Genomic DNA, 22,620 nt, shown 5'->3' on the forward strand with positions numbered 1-22,620 from the left:
AACACATTCTTATATATTAATTGTTTTCATATTTAGAATTAATCTAGAATCATTTTACTTATTTATTAATAAAACAATAGATTGTTAATATCATAAGATAATCCTTGTAATGGTCTCCATTAATATCACAACTTAATCATTCTAATGGACTACATTAATATCTACATGATTAAATTAGTTCTGGTAGAGAATGGTAGAGAGGAGCACCAGCTCTATGCTCTAGGGTTTTAACATTTTCTGCAATGGCAGGCCACTACAGACAATCGAAGCCCTGCAAATTCTGACAGAATCTAGAATTTTGGCCTCCTGCCAGAGGGTTCAGCACTCCATGGACCCCCCTCAGGGGGAGGGCACTGCGCCTCCCCCACAAGACGAAGTTGTGCGGCAAAGGAATCAAGAAAGCGATAAACTAGCACATCAGAGTGAAGACAGTGGGGATTTGGACCCACAACAGGCAAAACAAGACGACAAAACACAACCCAAGGTCAGCTCGGCAACATGCAAACCCGTAGCCTCTGTGCGTCCGAGGGTAGAACTCCCAGGACACAGGATCAATGCACAGATTCAATACATGAGAGACCGTGCCTTAATAAGTAAGTTCATTGGGCTTTGGCCGACTGAGAAGGCGCTGAGGGGCTGGATTGCCGCGAAATGGAACCCAAAGGGACATATAACCCTGCAGCTAGGACCAAAAGGTTTCTTCACTGCCATTTTCAACTGCCTGGAGGACAGGAACAGAGTGCTGGATGGAGGGCCTTACTTCTTTAACACCGCCGGTCTGTATCTTAGAGGATGGGTAGAGCGTTTCAACCCTGATAAGGAGGATCTCAATTGGGCTCCAGTCTGGATCCGACTATACTCACTTCCCGTGGAGTATTGGGAGGAAGAATCCCTACAAGCGATTGGAAATGTTCTGGGCGAATTTATCAAGGTTGCAAAGGAAACAAAAATCTGTAAATACACCTCCTTCGCTCGAATATGCATCTACGTGAACCTCAACCAGGCACTCCCAGATGCGGTAAGTGTTTCTCATGATGATATTAAATGGGTTCAGTTGATTGATTACGAACACGTACCATTTAGATGTCGAAGATGCCATGCCTTGGGACATTTGTTCAGGGATTGTCCTTTAGTTCAAAAACCTTCCCCTACATCCAGATCGGATTCATCAGGAGCAGACGGATTTACCAAGGTAACCAATCGCAGGAAAAACCACAAGAAATAGGCCTCAAATGCTAAAACGCTTCCAGCCAGTTCCTCCAAGCCTTCAACAAGGAACAGTTTTGAAGCTTTAGCTCGCCAAAATGATCCACGCTCGAAAACTCCTACCCCCACAGCGACGGAGATGATGAAGGACAAAGCTTCGAAGCAGGCAGATCCCAAAATGCCTCAAGCCGAACCTATGTTCAAAGGGGCTTCTACCTCAGAGAAGCAAAAAGCCCCAATATGGAATACACAAGGAATGGACGTGGACAACTTAAACTCAAATTCCAGGTTAACAGAAGAGCCATATGAGGAATTCAATGATGCTCAGATTATGGAAGAGGAAACAGAGGCTATAAATATTGGGGAACTAGACATCCCAGGCCTAGAACAGGCTTGCAATACAAACAATTTTGAAAATATTCCTGATAGACAACTTGAGAATTTGGAGGAGGTCCTATATCGAGCGCAGCGGCAAAAATCTTTAGGCATTCAGACTGGCAGCCCCTGGGATGGAAAATTCATTACTAAAGACATCAAAAAGCGTGGAAGGAAAACAGACCTCCAGCGAACAATCAGGATAGGTGAAATGCTAGTGGAGTCAGGCAGGTACTCCAAGCTAACTAAGTACTACAACTCTGATCACAATCCTTCCCAATGAAGTTAATATCTTGGAACATAAGAGGGCTTAATGGCCCAGGGAAAAGAAGAAGTCTTAAAAACATGATGGGGCAAGAAAAACCTCAAATCCTTTTCTTGCAAGAAACTAAATGCAATTCATCTGCTGTGGAAAGAATTGCAGCAAAAATCTGGCCAGGGAGTCTCAACGTGGCAGTGGATGCTGAGGGGGCTTCTGGAGGCCTGGCAATCCTTTGGGACTCTCAAGCTATCAGACTAGACAATATCCATGCAAACAAGAACTTCATCCAAGCAATATTTCACATCATTGGGACAAATATACACGGGCTCTTAACCAATGTATATTTTCCCCAAGAGGCACTACGTAAAGCAGAAATCCTCAACACACTCTCTACAATCAACCATGACAGGGCGCACCCTTTATGGATTTCTGGAGGAGACTTCAACATGATTACTAGACTGGAAGAGAAGAGGGGTGGAAGGTGCAGAGGGAGTCAGGAAGGGAAACCTCTAAAAGACTTCATTCAGAATAACTGGCTCATGGACCTACCTTTCAATAATGGTTTATACACTTGGAGCAATAGGAGAATAGGGTCACAGCAGGTCGCTTCTCATCTGGACAGATTCTTGCTTTCAGACAATGCTATTCATATCGGCGGAGACTTTGCAGCTTCCATCCTGCCTCTGTCGGGATCTGATCACTGGCCCATCTCCCTTCAATGGTCGCGTCCTGGCAACCTGACCCGGAGACCGTTCCGCTTTGAGGAGTTCTGGATGTCTCATCCGGATTTCCATGATCTAATCATTTCAGAATGGAACAATTTCTCACCCCCAACAGGATCAAAGATGTTTCAATTTCAGCAGAAGCTAAAGCATCTTAAAAGCAAGATCAAACGATGGAATCACAATTCTTTTGGTAATATTTTTCAAGCTCGGAGCGCCCTTGAGCTAGAAATGAAGCAATTGCAATAGAGGATTATAGATGAAGGCCGATCAGATGATATGTTAGAACGGGAAAAAGTTCTTGAGACGCAAATCACAGAAAGGGCTAAGCAGGAAGAAACGTTATGGAGACAAAAATCTAGAATCAGATGGCTCAAAGACGGAGAGAAAAACACAAAAAAATTTCATAGTACCACAATCCAATGCAGAATGAATAATAACATAACTCACCCATAACTCACCTTCAGAATGAGCAGGGAGTCAAGGTGGAAGCGCATGAGGAGATTGAAAGAGAACTCCTCAACTATTTCAAGCAAATGCATAGCGAGCCAAATGTAGACAGATCGAGAGCCTGTTGTGCTCTACAACAACCCCCCCATTTCATATCATCTTTACGTATAAATATTAACGTATGAAATGGGTCCCTTTAGAATTTAATTTGGTATCAATGCTATTATAATCCAAAAAAGTCCAATAAATGAATAAATGCACTTTATAAAACTTTTTGGACAAACCCTTAAAAAGAAATTGCATATCGCAATGACACATGAATTATAATTAAGCACCCCAAAGCTTTCCGCCGATGCGCATTCGGCGATCGGCGATATTCCATGTACATGTTATAATGCCCCATGCCAATAGTCCCGACGCGATACGCATTCGGCGAATTCGGCGATCGGCGACACGCTACAACAGTTGTGATGTTCCCAAAGACTTGTCCCGATGCGATGCGCAATCGGGAATCGGGTATCGGCGACAATCTCACCCAAGTCTTATTGCGCTCAAAGCTTTTCGCCGATGCGATATCGCATTCGGCGATCGGTGATATCCAATACACACCATTAAAGCGCACTAATCATACCCCCGATTGCGATCCGATAAAGCGCAGTTTTCAACGAAGAGCCGTTAAGTGATGGGATGGCACAATTCATTTGTAATAAAAGCTTGATCGCTCACGCAATCCTTCATCTATGCTCAACCGCCAAAATGTCCATTGCATGCTTAAGTGAATCGTTCACCCAAATAACGATATAATGGGCATTTAAGGAATGACAGATTGAAAACGGCTAATTAATAAGATCATGTCCTAAAATCTTTTTACGGATTGTATCCGCGCCCATTTTAAAAGCTAAATCCTTCAGTTACGCATCTATTCATATGTGCTGTATCACTTAAGAGTTTTTCATCGCTATCTCTGTGTATTACGCCCAATTGCCTCTTTGTGCAGAATTCATTCATAGAAGCTAGGCCTGAGAAGATGGGAAAGAAGTCCAAGAAGACTGCAAGTGCTTCCGCAACACCAATTGCAGGACAAGCGGCCGCAAACAAGAAGAAGGGCCTAATATCCGATACTACATGCACGGGGCTCACCAGAGTTACTTGGCAAGGCACTTATAACCTAATTGAAGCTGAGCAACCAGAAAAAACAGTGACAGAAGCTAGTGTGGACTTACTCAAGAAGTCTGATGCAACTCTCAAAGATTTGGCCGACTCTTTCCTTCACAGGATAGCGGCCAGAGAACAGATTCTTCCCTATACAGACGTTGTGCGATGGGCGATTGAAGAAATCCCCATCTTGGACAGAACTTTTAATACCAGAGATGGGAGGATTTTCGGATCATTCAAGCCAGATGACCTAAGGCAAATGTATCATTTGCCCGAGCCAGAGAAAATATATAACAAGGCCTTCCTGGAGAAGTTTGCAAGCGAGAATGAGATCGAATCTGAACCTATCAAGGATTGGAGGCAAAATCCCAACAAGCACAAGCACGAATCCTCCGGTAAGTACTCGGTCGATTCTTTGGCTTCTCCTTATTGTTATGTGGGGATTATGATGTGTAGGCTGTGGGGATTGCATGATTCTGCCAATTTTACCATTGAAATGGTTCCTTTAATGGAGGCAGCAGTAAATAGTTGGATTATGGATTGGGATACTATTCTTTCGGATAAATTAGCAGTAGCTGTTCGTGATTTTAGATCTCAGACTGTTCTTTCAGAAAGGAAAATGCCCCCGTTCTACTATAGTGCATATATCTTAGACACCCTTTGTTTCAATTCCGAATTTCCGATTCTCGGTTGGAGGTGGACTGCACAAGACCCTTCACCCATTCATATATATCATCAAAAATTGTGGAAGTCTTCTTATAAACACCACCTGTATCAAATCTGTAATGGTTTTATGGTGCCCATTTACTATTCCATTTTTGATAAACCCATTTCAAAAATTTCCTATCAAGCTTCCTTTGATTTACCAGCAGTAGCAAGTTGGTTTGGAGAAGAAAATATCACCTATATCAGAGTTTTCGGCAGTGAAGCCGACCCACATGTTCTTCCTCTATATGTTCCAGATAAGCTACTAGCAAGGGAAATTGCATATCAAATCATGGCTGAGAGTACTACACAGACTCTCAAAAGAGAAAAGAAGAAGGGATGGCCATCTTTTCCCTTCAGATGTGGTGTTTATACTCTGCATGATCTTAAACATGCAGAAAAGGAAGCCACGAAGCTTCAGTCTTTAACTCTGGCCACGATCCCAAACAGACCATACGACCCAAAAAAGACTGCTTACACTGCATTAGAACAGGCCAAATTAACAAGGTTTGAGCATCAGGAAGATATGTTTGATGACCTGTTCGTTGCCTCCGAATCAATAGGTCATGCTAAAGAACTCGCTAGGATGCGATATAATGATGAGGGATTAACTGAGTTCAATAAACTCAGAGAACAGAGGTTGCAAACTCTGCCTCTGGATTTACTGGCAACAACCCCAGCGACATCATCAAGCGGACCTGTTCAGGAACAGTTCAAGGAACAGGAGGAGAGGCAGAAGAAGCAACAGGCAGAAAGACAGAGAAAAGAACAGGCGGAGAGGCTAAAGAAAGAACAAGCCGAGAAACAGCAGAGAACACAAATGGAACAAGAAGAGAGAAAGAAGAAAGAACTGGCAGATAGGCAGAAAAAGGAACAAGAAGAAAAACAGAGGAGAGAAAAAGAGGAGCAGCAGAGGAAAGAGCAGGAAAAAGAACGGAGCGAGTCCCATGCCGAAAAACAAAAGCAAACCACCGATGTCAATATAGACACTACCATAGACCCCAAATTATTTCAAGAATGGCAACAATTTCATTCCATCATCAGTGGATTGGAATGTTCAAAAGATGGGGACACTTCTAAGACAAATGATACGCAGGATGTTACCTCTCCTCAGGTTCTAAGTGGAACTAGTGGCCCACCAAGTTCTAAGGAAGTTGAAGTTATTCCAAAAGACCCCTCTGACCAGATTATTCTACAGATAGAAGATATTCCGCCATTGGATGTTTTCTACAGCCCAAGACACAGGGCAGTTGTAAAGCGATCAAGGAAGAGACGAAGGATTGATCAACCTTCTATCTTCCCAGAACAAACGGTCACGGGTAATGTAGTATGGAAGGAGGAATTGGATCCCTCCGATGACTTAACAAAGCTATCACAGTATGCGGGCGCTTATTCGGCGGCAACAATTGACAAAGCATCGGAGGTGAGCCTTCTATTGAAGAATAAGGACCAAGAAATCTTTGCGTTACAGGCAGAATTGGTTGAAACAAAGCAAAGGGCAGCACAAGCAGAAGAACAGTTGCTGGCGCAACAGCAAGAGAACAATCAGTTGACTCAGCAATTGCAAGCGGAAAGGCAGAGGATTGATCAGGGTGCGATCCAGAAACAAAAAGAATTGTCGGAGGCGTTGGAAAATTTGAGAGCGGCGAATGAGCAAATGATAAAGACCAAAGATGAGCAAATTGCTCAAATATCATCGCAGTTGGAAAAGATGAAGGGCGCGTCGCAGGTAAAAGAGTTTAAATCAGAGGCATTATTGATAAACAATGCGTTGATAGCTCAGGTCAGACTCTTATGTCAACAGATCGCTCAAGCTGAGCCACTATGTGAGCTAACTACAGCAATAAATCAACAGGTAGAAAAGGCCAGGACTGAACTAGATCAAGCGGACGAGGCCATTACTGCATATCTTGACTGGCAAGATACTGATTTGGGAAAAGCAGCAAATTTGCCCAGGATCATAGAAACACATAAAGATATACTTTTCACAGAATGGCACACTCAAGTGATGAAAGCAGAAAGGGCGGCTTCAAGATGTAAATCAACCGCCAGCAATCTAGTGGATCTAGTCAATAACACTCTTTACTTGGCCAATATGATTTCTCAATGTACACCGGGAAAGATGACAACTACAGATACATTAGAGCAAACATAATACCCTGAATGAGAGGAAAAAGGAAGATTAATCGCTGGAGTTAAAAGCTTAACCTCAGATGCATATTGGCTCTTTTTAATCAAGCCACATACACAGAGATCTGCCCTAAAGTGCCTTACAGACGCAATCGGGTGTATAATTCCCGATATCCAAGATGCCACCTACGCTGCACAGCTCAGTTCGTGCCTCAAAAAACCTCCGAAAGTTGAGCCAATGCTTGCAATAAATCAGCTCAGATTCAAAGGAAAGCAGCCGACTTAATGAGTCACCCTCCCGCTTGCCAGATCGCCAACCAAAACAGGATCAAGAGTTATTGATACCAGCTTAGTAGGATTTCTATTTAGTAGATATTTAAATTAGATTAGTATTTATAGACCCTTTCATTGTTTTGGAAAGGTCGTAAAATTTTGTAATAGACTTAATAGGCTGAAGTTTGCACTACTGTGCTTCAGTCGCTATTCTTTTATGAAATTGGACCAGTTGTTCTGAATTTGACATCAAATTTTTTAATGCAATTGTGCACTATTGCCTTTTTTGAGGACGATTTCTGTGTTGGAGGAAGAACTGCTAATAGCGATTGATATTTGGGAATGTTCCGCAGCTCATATGGTACTTTTATCTACGTCTGAAGTCATTCCTTTTATATGAATTGTTATGTTATATATTCTTGCTATTGTTGAATACATGTATGCGCTGTAACAACAAATCTCTATCTCAGTCCACTATTGGATGTTTTGCGATTTGCCTTTTCCTTTAATCATGCATGTAACAATGATATAAATGATAAAGTGTAGTAATTTCGCTGTTATCGCTTTGCGTAACTATTTATGCACAGCAATCTTGAATAATTTAATATCTATGTTTAGAGACAGAGTCATCTATATGCCTGTCTAAAAGCTCAGATCATCAAACGCTACACTTTAGAGATCGATAAAACCCCGGGGTAGATTATAGTTATTATATTCCTGCCGATAGTTTTAGTTATTTGCTTATCACTAGCATAATCTATAAGTCACTCATCCATCCCATTTTATCTGTTTCTGGGAAACTGGTCCCATTATCCCCAGTCGGAGCCACTATTCCAAACGGAAAAGGAGCTGTATCAAGGTCCGGACCGGGTGGTTTCCCCTATGTCGTTGCAGCGATTTTCGAGGCATCAACATAATTGGCGCTAGAAGGAGGGCCATCAACTGTGAATGGCACATAAGTCCAAACCTATAAGCCATTCTAAGAGTAATTCTCCCTCCGAATCCCCTCAACCTTCCCATTTGCACACTGGTTCGCCGGTATCCAAACAAGGAGAAGGGGAATCAACTACCACTGCTCAAACCCATCATACCCCAGAACAATTAAGTCTTGAATCACCTGAAGTCCAGTCCCTAATCCATAAACTTCAGAGCTTCTCGATTTCACCACAGAAATCTGAGGTATCACAAAGCAGTGCGACTTCGCAGTTCAATCTGACTCATCCTCTCACCAGACTTCAGAGCGAAAAACTCGGTATTGAACCCACTGAGTTCCCTTTACCCAAAAGGAAAAAGGCGAAGAAAATTACTGAAGGATCTGATAGTGAAGAGCTTTCATCCACGTCCTCCATTGCATCTTCCCCTCTGCGAGGTCAACCATCCACTCCCCCATTACAAATTGTCGTTCACCAGGGATTAGAAGCCTCAATATCCCAACCTGTTCACTCCTCATCATTAATCCCTTCCCATACATCTGGAATCCCAACAGTAGTGTCAACCACTGTCGCTATTATAATGGCAGACCCATGGACTAGGCCAGGTGCAGTCAACATGCCTGCACCATTGCATGATCTACCAGATGCTCCTGAAAAATGGCTGCCTAAATTTAACCCAGATGACGAGAACAGGCTGAAGAACACATTAATAATTTTATGTTAGCAGTTAACTTAAAAGGAGTGACAGAGCAAGATGTTGTTGTAAGACTCTTCCCCTACACCTTACAAGGATCAGCAGGATCCTGGTATTTTTCCTTACCCTCTAGTTCAATTACCAGTTGGAACACATGCCAAGAGCAGTTTCTTACCAAATATGGAGATGATAGGTCCTTAGCTACTTTAATAAACGACCTCTCCAATCTGAGAATAGAGCATAGGGAACCAATAAAGGAGTTTAATGCCAGATTTAATAAACTCCTGAATAAAATCCCTACAGCTTCTAAACCAAGTGAACAAATTCGAAGCGAATGGTATATTACCGCCCTACCTACCAACATAACTATTTTTGTGGACAGGGCTGGGAAACCTACCTTAGTTGAAAACATGAGAGAAGCACTTGCTGTTGAAAAGCACATCAATGCTCTAGAGAAGAAAGCTGCTTTGGAAGATAGAAAAGCTAAAAAAATCTCATTTAAAGAGGATTCCAAGAAGAAAACCCCAAAGGACCCGTATGACATGGAGGGCTTACAAAAAGTCCTTAAAACGTTGTCTAACGAAATGGTTGAAATAAAGAAGCAGGTGGCCGAAACCTCAAACAAAAGACCATTTAGGACTTTTAAGAAAACTGAAACAAAGCCACCCAATGTTATATCTAACGCAGATTTAGAGCAAGAAGAAGAGGAAGAGGAAACAACCTCACAAACCGATGATGAAGAAGAAGTAGCTGAATGCCACGGAATGTGGGATTTTATACTCCCAAACTCTGATACCGAGAATGAAGAAGAAGCCTTTCCGGTTACTACAAGAAGTAAAAGTACTTCTGAACCTGCCCAGGCAACTTCAAAGAAAAGGAGCGCAGGTGCTACCACAACAAAGGAAAAAGTTCCCCCAAAGAAGTCGCCTGTAGTAGTTCCCCAAAACCAGCCTTCAACTTCTAATTCTCCTTCAACATCCAAGACATTAGTGGTATCCGATTCAATGGAATATAACATTGTTGATGACATGAAGAAAACTAAGGAAAACATAACTATGTTTGAGCTTAGTAAATTAAAGCATCAGCAAAAATTACTTCTTAAAGAATTGAATGCTGTTCCCTCTACTCCCCTTCCCAGTGCAAGAGCTGCCAACGATTCAGGCCAACCTCCTTCAGGTATGGTTGAAGCTACCGATTCAGTTCTAATTGGAGATAGATCGAATTCTCATACTCCACCCTTCCTGCTGACCTATGAGATTTATAACAGAAACCTGCACAACTGTTTAATTGATTCAGGGGCATCATCTAATATAATGCCAGCTTCAGTTTGCTCTAAACTGAACATTGAACCCCAGAAGTCTGCTATTCATATTGTACAGTTGGACAGGACCAAAGTGCAGGTTGTGGGAGAAATTAATTCCGTAACCATCAGGTTTTCTGCCGATCCCAGGGTTGTACAGAGGATTGATATCTTAATTGCTGACATACCTGAATTCTACGGTTTAATTTTGAGCAGAGATTGGTCCGAAAAACTGCATGGGTATATTTCCACAGATTGGTCACATATGTGGCTTCCCTACAAGGGAAAGCCAAATCAAATAAGGATCGATCGAGAGAAGCATATGACCCACACAGTTACTGAATTTGAGCAAGAAAACCAACCTGTAGCGTTCAACAATAACATTTTGGGGAACTATTCATCAGAGTCATTCTTTGGCAACTTTGTTGCCCAACCATCTCCTTTTTCAGTCAATCATTTTACATCTCAGATTGAAAACTTTTCACAAACTGATAAGTCCAGATGTTTTAATGATGCTGAGGAAAATGTAAATATTTTTGTTAATACTCCTTTATTTTGGTCTTTATATTTTGATGGCTCTAAGTCCAGCGAGGGCTCAGGAGCAGGTTGCATTTTGGTTAGTCCACAAGGAGAAAAGACAATGTTGTCTTGTAGGTTAGAATTTGACTGCACTAACAACACAGCCGAATATGAAGCTTTAGTCCAGGGATTATATAAAGCAATCGACCTCGAAGTGCAATATCTAAAAGTATTCGGCGACTCGGAAATCATTGTCAAGCAGGTGAGGAATGCAATTCATTGTCTTTCAAGTCACCTCAAGCATTATCAATCGCTAGTACAGGATCTTACCTCACACTTTTCAGCATTTAACATTTCTTCCATTCCTAGGTCACAAAACTCGGCAGCCGACCTACTAGCCAATGTAGCTTCTAAGCTTTTACCTTCTGAAGACTATAGCCTTGATAGATTTTCCGTAGAATTACTTTTTAGGCCTTCAATTCCCGACAATGTCACTAATTGGAGAGTATTTAACCACGATGAAGATATCTTGCAATTTCTAACTTCCGAAAAGTCCTATGACAATCAAATTATTGAGGAAAATGACCATGATCTATAGATGAAAGAAACACCTCAAGAAAATTCAATTCCTAAACCAGTGGTAAAGCTCGAAGATCTTTATGATATCAAAGACAAATTTAAACCTGTAATTAATGCAAAGCTTCAAAGTTCTACCCTTAGGTTTGAATTGATAAATCTAGGTACTGATCATGCTCCTCAAAACATCAATTTAGGATTAGGACTTTCATTGGAAGAAAAGGAAGCATTAATTAAACTGTTAAGAAAAAACAAACAGGTCTTTGCTTGGAAGTATGATGATTTGAAGACATATGATACATCTATTATCCAGCATACCATTCCTATGCTTCCTGATCAGAAACCGATTCAGCAAAAGTTAAGAAAAATACATCCAAATTTGGAGAGCCAGATAAAATCGGAACTTAACAAGCTCTTGAAAGCCAAGATTATTTTTCCGGTCCGACACTCAAACTGGGTCTCTAATATGGTGCCAGTCAGAAAGAAAAATGGCGACATTCGAATTTGTATTGATTTCAGGAACCTGAACAAAGCAAGCTTGAAAGATAACTTCCCATTACCTACTATGGAGCAAATCCTCCAATCAGTAGCAGGCTCTGAATTGATGTCCTTTCTTGATGGATTCTCAGGATATAACCAAGTTCTGGTTCATCCTGATGACCAACTTAAAACCACATTCAGAACGAAATGGGGAACATATGCATATCAAAAAATGCCTTTTGGACTCATAAATGCAGGAGCGACATTCCAGAGAGCTATGGATATAGCCTTTAGAGGGTTGATTAATCGAACAGTAGTCGTCTATTTAGATGATATTACTGTATATTCTAAAAAGAGATATAATCATTTGCATGACTTAAATCAAATCTTTCAGCGATGCAAAAGATATGGTATTTCTCTGAACCCAAAGAAGTCTTTCTTTGCTCTTGATCAAGGAAAACTCTTAGGTTTTATTGTATCCAAAGATGGCATTTATATTGATCCTGATCGGATCAAGGAAATTTCTGAAATCCCTTTCCCACACAATAAAAAATCGATGCAGTCATTTTTAGGCCAGATTAATTTTGTTAAACGATTTGTTCCAGATTTTTCTCAAATTGTATTACCACTTCAGACAATGATTAAGAAGAATTCAATCTTCAAGTGGGGATCAGAAGAAAAGCAAGCTTTTGATGTTATCAAGCAATCAATAATCAATGCCCCAGCCTTGAATACTCCAAATTTTTCTAATCATTTTACATTGTATACCATTGCGTCCGATGTGTCTTATGCTGCAGTTCTCACGCAGCCAAATGCTCACAATTTAGAAGCACCCATATCATTCTTCAGTTCAAATCTTCAGGGTGCCGAATTAAATTACTCCGATGTAGAAAAACAAGCCTTTGCTGTATTTAAAGCGGTCAAACATTATAGACCCTTTCTTCTAAAAACCCATACAAAAATAACAGTTCCTTTCCCGGCAGTTAGGCAACTATTAATCCAAAAAGAGCTGGGTGAAAAAAGGGCAAATTGGGTCACAGCGCTTCAAGAGTATGACCTAGAAATTAAGCCAGCAAAGATTGTTAGGGGCCAAGGTTTTTGCAGGATATTGGCAGGAGCATCCAACATTCCAGAATCAAGCGATACAGATCAAACTCAAGAAATTAATCAGATAAGTGTTACTGATTCTGGATCTCAATATGCAGATTTAATCTTTTATCTAAAGAATGGTCATGCACCTCCGAATTTGTCTTACAAAAACAAAAGGGCTATTAGATTAAAAGCGAAGAATTTTACAATCATTGATGACGTGCTTTTTAGACAGAATTATGATTCTATCTTGTTAAGATGCCTTGAAAAACCTGAAGCTCAAAAGGTTTTGCAGGAGCTACATGACGGACCAGAAGGAGGACATTTCGGAGCTGACACAACAGCTCACAAAATTATTCATGCTGGTTACTATTGGCCTACTTTGTTTAAAGATGCTCACGAGTACGTAAGGAAATGTCTAAATTGTCAAACTGCTAGCGGAAGACAACGTAAATCATCTTTCCCCCTGCAACCAATCAACATTGAACAACCATTTGAGCAATGGGGATTGGATATCATTGGGGAGATTAATCCAGCATCTTCCAAACAGCATAAGTATATCCTTACTGCTACCGATTACTTTACAAAGTGGGTTGAGGCAATCCCTTTAAAGACAGCAAATTCTGAAGCAATCATTGAATTCATAGACCAATTCATTATTACCAGGTTTGGTGTCCCAAATGCTCTTGTTTTTGATAATGCATCTTACTTTTCAAGCAATGCTATGTTTTATTTCACTATTAAAAGAGGATTTAAGTTAAAATATTCTGCTAATTATTATCCCCAAGGAAATGGTTTAGCAAAATCTACTAATAAGAATCTGATTAAAATCATTAAGCGAACTATCGAACAAAATCAGAAGAATTGGCACAAATCCTTAGTGTTCGCATTATGGGCTGATAGGATAACACAGAAAGCTTCTATTGGAACTTCTCCATTTAATCTTGTCTATGGAAAAGAAGCAATCTTACCCACAAATCTTATTCTTCCTTCTTTAGCCCTAGTGCAATTTATTGAGGAAACTCCTTCCTCTTCTATTCAGTTTAGACATGACCAGATCCTAAAATTAGAAGAGGAAAGAGAAAAAGCCAAGATTATCCATGCCAAACATCAGCAAGTCATCAAAGCAGCTTTTGATTCAGTCTCATCCGGTTCAAAACAATTCCAAGTCGGTGATTTAGTTCTGAAATGGGACAAATCCCATGAAGACAAGGGTAAACACTCCAAGTTCCAGAAGTTGTGGCTTGGACCATTTCAGATCTGTGAGAAGATAGGCCATTCAACCTTTATATTGCAAGATTTATCAGGTTTGAGAGATTCTCTCCCTGTTAATGGCCTTGTCTTGAAGAAATTCTTTCACTAAGGAGGTAGCCCCTTCTCCTTTCATTTCAGTAGGATTTTAGGAAATAAGGTTGTGAGATGTCTCACATTGACCTTTTGCTGTGTTTGAAAATTTGTCCCCATAGAACGAGAATGAACATTTGCTTTTAAAATGATAGAACTTTTAACCAAAAAGGATAATTTCTAGGAAATTAGATATCTTTGTATTCTGAAATCACAATTCAAATTTTGTCAACTCCTCTCAAAGCATAGAAATATTGTAAACCATTTTCTGTTTTTTAAATTGGTCTCTAAAGGTTATCCATATTAAGATAGGAATCAATCCAATCTCAGCATCTTCAACTCTTACTCTGTCATCCATTACTCTTAAGAAGAAGATTGTTCACCCCATTCACTAAAGTTTATGATTATTCAGAGTGTAATTCTAAAATATAAGATATTTAAGATAAGAGGTCTTATTACAAGCCTACTTACCACGTTCATAGAGAAATAGTTTATCTGACATTACCAATACTGCAAACCAAAACAGGGTAATGGCTTGAAATTACAAGACAAGGGGTCTCATCACGAGCCAGCTTGTTCAGTTAAACTACTATCAGTGAGTGGCATTGTCAATAGCTGGCCACCAAACCAGGACAATGGCTTTTTATCTTATCAATGACAAAGAAGAAAAAAGGAAATGAAATACAAAATATGAAAAAATATTTTGAATTCATTCTGTTAATCACACTCTTAATTGGATGGGACAATGGAAAATCACATGGTTAAAAGGTATCCTTGTCGAAACTATAGATGTTTGCTGGCAGCAGAGGCTCTACCTATGACAGATGAGTTTACTATAAAAGGCTGATTTGGAAAGGTATTCTATTTTATCATTACAAACCAATAAAGACCTATTTCAAAGCTTAGAATGTTTTTTTTTATTTTCTTAGAAAAGAGGAAGTCAACAAAATAGTTTCATTTTTCTCAGAATATATTGAAATCTAGTTATATTAGAAATTTCCCCATTGATTGAAACTCTATTTTCTGAAAAAGCTTAAATGTTTCTATTTTTTGAAAGAGGTAACTGGTTCTTCCAGCGAATCACCAATTGTTGTGCTCTACAACAACCCCCCCATTTCATATCATCTTTACGTATAAATATTAACGTATGAAATGGGTCCCTTTAGAATTTAATTTGGTATCAATGCTATTATAATCCAAAAAAGTCCAATAAATGCACTTTATAAAACTTTTTGGACAAACCCTTAAAAAGAAATCATGTAATGATTTGTCATTGCGATAAAGCGATCGCAAGATCGCATATCGCAATGACACATGAATTATAATTAAGCACCCCAAAGCTTTCCGCCGATGCGCATTCGGCGCATTCGGCGATCGGTGATATTCCATGTACATGTTATAATGCCCCATGCCAATAGTCCCGACGCGATACGCATTCGGCGATCGGCGACACGCTACAACAGTTGTGATGTTCCCAAAGACTTGTCCCGATGCGATGCGCAATCGGGAATCGGGTATCGGCGACAATCTCACCCAAGTCTTATTGCGCTCAAAGCTTTTCGCCGATGCGATATCGCATTCGGCGATCGGTGATATCCAATACACACCATTAAAGCGCACTAATCATACCCCCGATTGCGATCCGATAAAGCGCGGTTTTCAACGAAGAGCCGTTAAGTGATGGGATGGCACAATTCATTTGTAATAAAAGCTTGATCGCTCACGCAATCCTTCATCTATGCTCAACCGCCAAAACGTCCATTGCATGCTTAAGTGAATCGTTCACCCAAATAACGATATAATGGGCATTTAAGGAATGATAGATTGAAAACGGCTAATTAATAAGATCATGTCCTAAAATCTTTTTACGGATTGTATCCGCGCCCATTTTAAAAGCTAAATCCTTCAGTTACGCATCTATTCATATGTGCTGTATCACTTAAGAGTTTTTCATCGCTATCTCTGTGTATTACGCCCAATTTCCTCTTTGTACAGAATTCATTCATAGAAGCTAGGCCTGAGAAGATGGGAACGAAGTCCAAGAAGACTGCAAGTGCTTCCGCAACACCAATTGCAGGACAAGCGGCCGCAAACGAGAAGAAGGGCCTAATATCCGATACTACATGCACGGGGCTCACCAGAGTTACTTGGCAAGGCACTTATAACCTAATTGAAGTTGAGCAACCAGAAAAAACAGTGATAGAAGCTAGTGTGGACTTACTCAAGAAGTCTGATGCAACTCTCAAAGATTTGGCCGACTCTTTCCTTCACAAGATAGCGGCCAGAGAACAGATTCTTCCCTATACAGACATTGTGCGATGGGCGATTGAAGAAATCCCCATCTTGGACAGAACTTTTAATACCAGAGATGGGAGGATTTTCGGATCATTCAAGCCAGATGACCTAAGGCAAATGTATCATTTGCCCGAGCCAGAGAAAATATATAACAAGGCCTTCCTAGAGAAGTTTGCAAGCGAGAATGAGATCGAATCTGAACCTATCAAGGATTGGAGGCAAAATCCCAACAAGCACAAGCAGGAATCCTCCGGTAAGTACTCGGTCGATTCTTTGGCTTCTCCTTATTGTTATGTGGGGATTATGATGTGTAGGCTGTGGGGATTGCATGATTCTGCCAATTTTACCATTGAAATGGTTCCTTTAATGGAGGCAGCAGTAAATAGTTGGATTATGGATTGGGCTACTATTCTTTCGGATAAATTAGCAGTAGCTGTTCGTGATTTTAGATCTCAGACTGTTGTTTCAGAAAGGAAAATGCCCCCGTTCTACTATAGTGCATATATCTTAGACACCCTTTGTTTCAATTCCGAATTTCCGATTCTCGGTTGGAGGTGGACTGCACAGGACCCTTCACCCATTCATATATATCATCAAAAATTGTGGAAGTCTTCTTATAAACACGACCTGTATCAAATTTGTAATGGTTTTATGGTGCCCATTTACTATTCCATTTTTGATAAACCCATTTCAAAAATTTCCTATCAAGCTTCCTTTGATTTACCAGCAGTAGCAAGTTGGTTTGGAGAAGAAAATTTCACCTATATCAGAGTTTTCGGCAGTGAAGCCGACCCACATGTTCTTCCTCTATATGTTCCAGATAAGCTACTAGCAAGGGAAATTGCATATCAAATCATGGCTGAGAGTACTACACAGACTCTCAAAAGAGAAAAGAAGAAGGGATGGCCATCTTTTCCCTTCAGATGTGGTGTTTATACTCTGCATGATCTTAAACATGCAGAAAAGGAAGCCACAAAGCTTCAGTCTTTAACTCTGGCCACGATCCCAAACAGACCATACGACCCAAAAAAGACTGCTTACACTGCATTAGAACAGGCCAAATTAACAAGGTTTGAGCATCATGAGGGTATGTTTGATGACCTGTTCGTTGCCTCCGAATCAATAGGTCATGCTAAAGAACTCGCTAGGATGTGATATAATGATGAGGGATTAACTGAGTTCAATAAACTCAGAGAACAGAGGTTGCAAACTCTGCCTCTGGATTTACTGGCAACAACCCCAGCGACATCATCAAGCGGACCTGTTCAGGAACAGTTCAAGGAACAGGAGGAGAGGCAGAAGAAGCAACAGGCAGAAAGACAGAGAAAAGAACAGGCGGAGAGGCTAAAGAAAGAACAAGCCGAGAAACAACAGAGAACACAAATGGAACAAGAAGAGAGAAAGAAGAAAGAACTGGCAGATAGGCAGAAAAAGGAACAAGAAGAAAAACAGAGGAGAGAAAAAGAGGAGCAGCAGAGGAAAGAGCAGGAAAAAGAACGGAGCGAGTCCCATGCCGAAAAACAAAAGCAAACCACCGATGTCAATATAGACACTACCATAGACCCCAAATTATTTCAAGAATGGCAGCAATTTCATTCCATCATCAGTGGATTGGAATGTTCAAAAGATGGGGACACTTCTAAGACAAATGATACGCAGGATGTTACCTCTCCTCAGGTTCTAAGTGGAACCAGCGGCCCACCAAGTTCTAAGGAAGTTGAAGTTATTCCAAAAGACCCCTCTGACCAGATTATTCTACAGATAGAAGATATTCCACCATTGGATGTTTTCTACAGCCCAAGACACAGGGCAGTTGTAAAGCGATCAAGGAAGAGACGAAGGATTGATCAACCTTCTATCTTCCCAGAACAAACGGTCACGGGTAATGTAGTATGGAAGGAGGAATTGGATCCCTCTGATGACTTAACAAAGCTATCACAGTATGCGGGCGCTTATTCGGCGGCAACAATTGACAAAGCATCGGAGGTGAGCCTTCTATTGAAGAATAAGGACCAAGAAATCTTTGCGTTACAGGCAGAATTGGTTGAAACAAAGCAAAGGGCAGCACAAGCAGAAGAACAGACAAATGATACGCAGGATGTTACCTCTCCTCAGGTTCTAAGTGGAACTAGTGGCCCACCAAGTTCTAAGGAAGTTGAAGTTATTCCAAAAGACCCCTCTGACCAGATTATTCTACAGATAGAAGATATTCCGCCATTGGATGTTTTCTACAGCCCAAGACACAGGGCAGTTGTAAAGCGATCAAGGAAGAGACGAAGGATTGATCAACCTTCTATCTTCCCAGAACAAACGGTCACGGGTAATGTAGTATGGAAGGAGGAATTGGATCCCTCCGATGACTTAACAAAGCTATCACAGTATGCGGGCGCTTATTCGGCGGCAACAATTGACAAAGCATCGGAGGTGAGCCTTCTATTGAAGAATAAGGACCAAGAAATCTTTGCGTTACAGGCAGAATTGGTTGAAACAAAGCAAAGGGCAGCACAAGCAGAAGAACAGTTGCTGGCGCAACAGCAAGAGAACAATCAGTTGACTCAGCAATTGCAAGCGGAAAGGCAGAGGATTGATCAAGGTGCGATCCAGAAACAAAAAGAATTGTCGGAGGCGTTGGAAAATTTGAGAGCGGCGAATGAGCAAATGATAAAGACCAAAGATGAGCAAATTGCTCAAATATCATCGCAGCTGGAAAAGATGAAGGGCGCGTCGCAGGTAAAAGAGTTTAAATCAGAGGCATTATTGATAAACAATGCGTTGATAGCTCAGGTCAGACTCTTATGTCAACAGATCGCTCAAGCTGAGCCACTGTGTGAGCTAACTACAGCAATAAATCAACAGGTAGAAAAGGCCAAGACTGAACTAGATCAAGCGGACGAGGCCATTACTGCATATCTTGACTGGAAAGATACTGATTTGGGAAAAGCAACAAATTTGCCCAGGATCATAGAAACACATAAAGATATACTTTTCACAGAATGGCACACTCAAGTGATGAAAGCAGAAAGGGCGGCTTCAAGATGTAAATCAACCGCCAGCAATCTAGTGGATCTAGTCAATAACACTCTTTACCTGGCCAATATGATTTCTCAATGTACACCGGGAAAGATGACAACTACAAATACATTAGAGCAAACATGCTACCCTGAATTAGAGGAAAAAGGAAGATTAATCACTGGATTTAAAAGCTTAACCTCAGATGCATATTGGCTCTTTTTAATCAAGCCACATACACAGAGATCTGCCCTAAAGTGCCTTACAGACGCAATCGGGTGTATAATTCCTGATATCCAAGATGCCACCTACGCTGCACAGCTCAGTTCGTGCCTCAACAAGCCTCTGGAAGTTGAGCCAATGCTTGCAATAAATCAGCTCAGATTCAAAGGAAAGCAGCCGACTTAATGAGTCACCCTCCCGCTTGCCAGATCGCTAACCAAAACAGGATCAAGAGTTATTGATACCAGCTTAGTAGGATTTATGTTTAGTAGATATTTAAATTAGATTAGTATTTATAGACCCTTTCATTGTTTTGGAAAGGTCGTAAAATTTTGTAACAGACTTAATAGGCTGAAGTTTGCACTACTGTGCTTCAGTCGCTATTATTTTATGAAATTGGACCAGTTGTTCTGAATTTGACATCAAATTTTTTAATGCAATTGTGCACTATTGCCTTTTTTGAGGACGATTTCTGTGTTGGAGGAAGAACTGCTAATAGCGATTGATATTTGGGAATGTTCCGCAGCTCATATGGTACTTTTATCTACGTCTGAAGTCATTCCTTTTATATGAATTGTTATGTTATATATTCTTGCTATTGTTGAATACATGTATGCGTTGTAACAGCAAATCTCTATCTCAGTCCACTATTGGATGTTTTGCGATTTGCCTTTTCCTTTAATCATGCATGTAACAATGATATAAATGATAAAGTGTAGTAATTTTGCTGTTATCGCTTTGTGTAACTATTTATGCACAACAATCTTGAATAATTTAATATCTATGTTTAGAGACAGAGTCATCTATATGCCTGTCTAAAAGCTCAGATCATCAAACGCTACACTTTAGAGATCGATAAAACCCCGGGGTAGATTATAGTTATTATATTCCTGCCGATAGTTTTAGTTATTTGCTTATCACTAGCATAATCTATAAGTCGCTCATCCATCCCATTTTATCTGTTTCTGGGAAACTGGTCCCATTATCCCCAGTCGGAGCCACTATTCCAAACGGAAAAGGAGCTGTATCAAGGTCCGGACCAGGTGGTTTCCCCTATGTTGTTGCAGCGATTTTCGAGGCATCAACAGAGCCATAGACAAAATTACTCGAAACATTCCTAAAAATATTTCAGAGGAGCATAACCAACTTCTTCTCAAGCCTGTTGACTTACAGGAGGTGGAATTAGCAGTTCGTCAGCTGAAAGCAGGAAAATCCCCAGGCCCGGATGGATTCACTTCCAACTTTTTTCACAACTTCTGGGATTTGATCAAGTTGGAAGTTTGGCAGGTGGTGGAGGAATCGCGATCCTTAAGATGGATGTTTCTGGGGGTGAATGCCACATTCATCGCTCTTGTTCCCAAGGTAGATCTGCCTAGCAAGCCCGACAAATATAGACCTATTGCTCTGTGCAATATAATCTACAAGATAGTCTCCAAGGTCATCGCTTCCAGGCTCAAATTGCTGCTTCCTCTCATCATCTCGCCTGAGCAGTCTAGATACGTTGAAGGTAGGCAGATTACTGATGGTATAATCCTAACTCATGAAATAATTCATTCCCTGAAGCAATCCAAGAATCCAGGTATGCTCCTCAAACTAGATCTGTCGAAGGCTTTTGACAGTCTAAGCTGGCTGTACATTAAAAAAGTTTTAATCGCTTTTGGTTTTACTCCCCCTGGGTCAGATGGGTTATGAGCCTCATCTCCTCCTCATTTTTTTCTATCTTGGTCAATGGCATTCCCTCCTCCCCTTTTCATCCTTCCCGGGGAATTAGACAAGGATACCCTCTCTCCTCTTTCCTGTTCATCATTATGGTTGAAGGATTAGGCAGGAGTATTAAGCTAGCTCAGCAATCCCAACGCCTCAGAGGCTTGTCTTTTCACAACTCTTCAGCTTGCACTCACCAGCAGTTTGTTGATGACAACATGCTTTTTGGGCATCCCTCTGTCCAGGAAGCTCGCCAGCTCAATTCTCTTCTATCGGACTTCTCGGAAGCCTCAGGAACTTCTATCAATAAATCCAAATCTCAGATTTTCTTTTTCCATACCCCGGCTACCACTCAAGCTGCCATAGCCCGAATACTGGGCTTCTCCATTGCTAACCTTCCATCCAAATATTTAGGTGCTCCTCTGATTGCCTCGGCCCTTAAGCACTCCTCATGGAAGGTCCTCTTGGAAAAACTGGAGACTCGTCTTTCCTCTTGGACTCACAGATCTCTAAATATGGTGAGTCGGCTAGTACTCATAAAAGCAGTTCTTCAGGCCATGCCACTTTACCTCTTCTCCATCCTGGCAGCGCCCAAATGGGTGCTCAAAGAAATCAAGTTGCTCCAAATATCCCTCCTATGGGGCAACAACGGTCTTAGGTGTAAGTGGGCTCTTGTCAAATGGGAAACAGCTTGTCTCCCAAAGAAAGGGGGTGGTATTGGATTAAGGGATCCTTCTCACAGTAACGAAGTCATGGGCGCTCGAATCTGGTGGAACTGGCTGACTGCACCTCTCACCCCTTGGGCTTCTTTATGGATAGCCAAGTGTACAAGCCATTGTCCAATGGAGGAACGAATAAGAATTTCAGAAGTCAGCATGGGCTCCCTTATATGGAACTCGGCCAAGCAACATAGAAGTCTCATTCAGTAGCACAACTTTTGGGAAGTGAAGAATGGAGACACTGCTCGGTTTTAGGAAGATTCATGGCAGCAGATGCCCAAATTAAAGGATCAATTTTCTCATTTGCAACCACCGGAGCAAGATATGCAAGCACAAGATAGAGTTAAAAATTTCTGGAAGCTCTCATCAACCCAAGAGTACAGGGAATGGCTCAAGGCAGATCAGTTCTTAAGACAAGGAACACCACAAGTTCAACAAATGATAGACACAGAATTAAAG

The 22,620-nt window shown here is 41.0% G+C and overlaps 2 protein-coding genes across 2 annotated transcripts; both read left to right on the plus strand.

The window, feature by feature from the left end:
* Positions 1-328: 328 nt before the first annotated feature.
* On the plus strand, positions 329-1,225 carry LOC149176863 (uncharacterized). Its single transcript, XM_089421590.1, has one exon. The coding sequence runs from the start codon at positions 329-331 to the stop codon at positions 1,223-1,225; it is 897 nt and encodes a 298-aa protein (XP_089277716.1).
* Positions 1,226-1,929: 704 nt separating this feature from the next.
* Positions 1,930-21,430, plus strand: LOC149176864 (uncharacterized). Its single transcript, XM_089421591.1, has 2 exons — positions 1,930-2,758; positions 20,871-21,430. Exons 1-2 carry the CDS (start codon positions 1,930-1,932, stop codon positions 21,428-21,430), a joined length of 1,389 nt encoding a protein of 462 aa, XP_089277717.1.
* The last annotated feature ends 1,190 nt before the right edge of the window (positions 21,431-22,620 follow it).

This window comes from Pinus tabuliformis, chromosome 4_1, assembly GCF_031772625.1.
Source record: "Pinus tabuliformis cultivar Carrire ecotype Pingquan chromosome 4_1, CPIR1, whole genome shotgun sequence".
Taxonomy (NCBI): domain Eukaryota; kingdom Viridiplantae; phylum Streptophyta; class Pinopsida; order Pinales; family Pinaceae; genus Pinus; species Pinus tabuliformis.

Excerpts from the sequence above, each read along its gene's own strand:
- LOC149176863 (XM_089421590.1), top strand. The coding sequence starts at position 329 with ATGGACCCCCCTCAGGGGGAGGGCACTGCGCCTCCCCCACAAGACGAA.
- LOC149176864 (XM_089421591.1), top strand. The coding sequence starts at position 1,930 with ATGGGGCAAGAAAAACCTCAAATCCTTTTCTTGCAAGAAACTAAATGC. Across the intron at positions 2,759-20,870 it reads ATGGAATCACAATTCTTTTG|AGGAGCATAACCAACTTCTT; the intron begins GTAATATTTTTC and ends AAAATATTTCAG.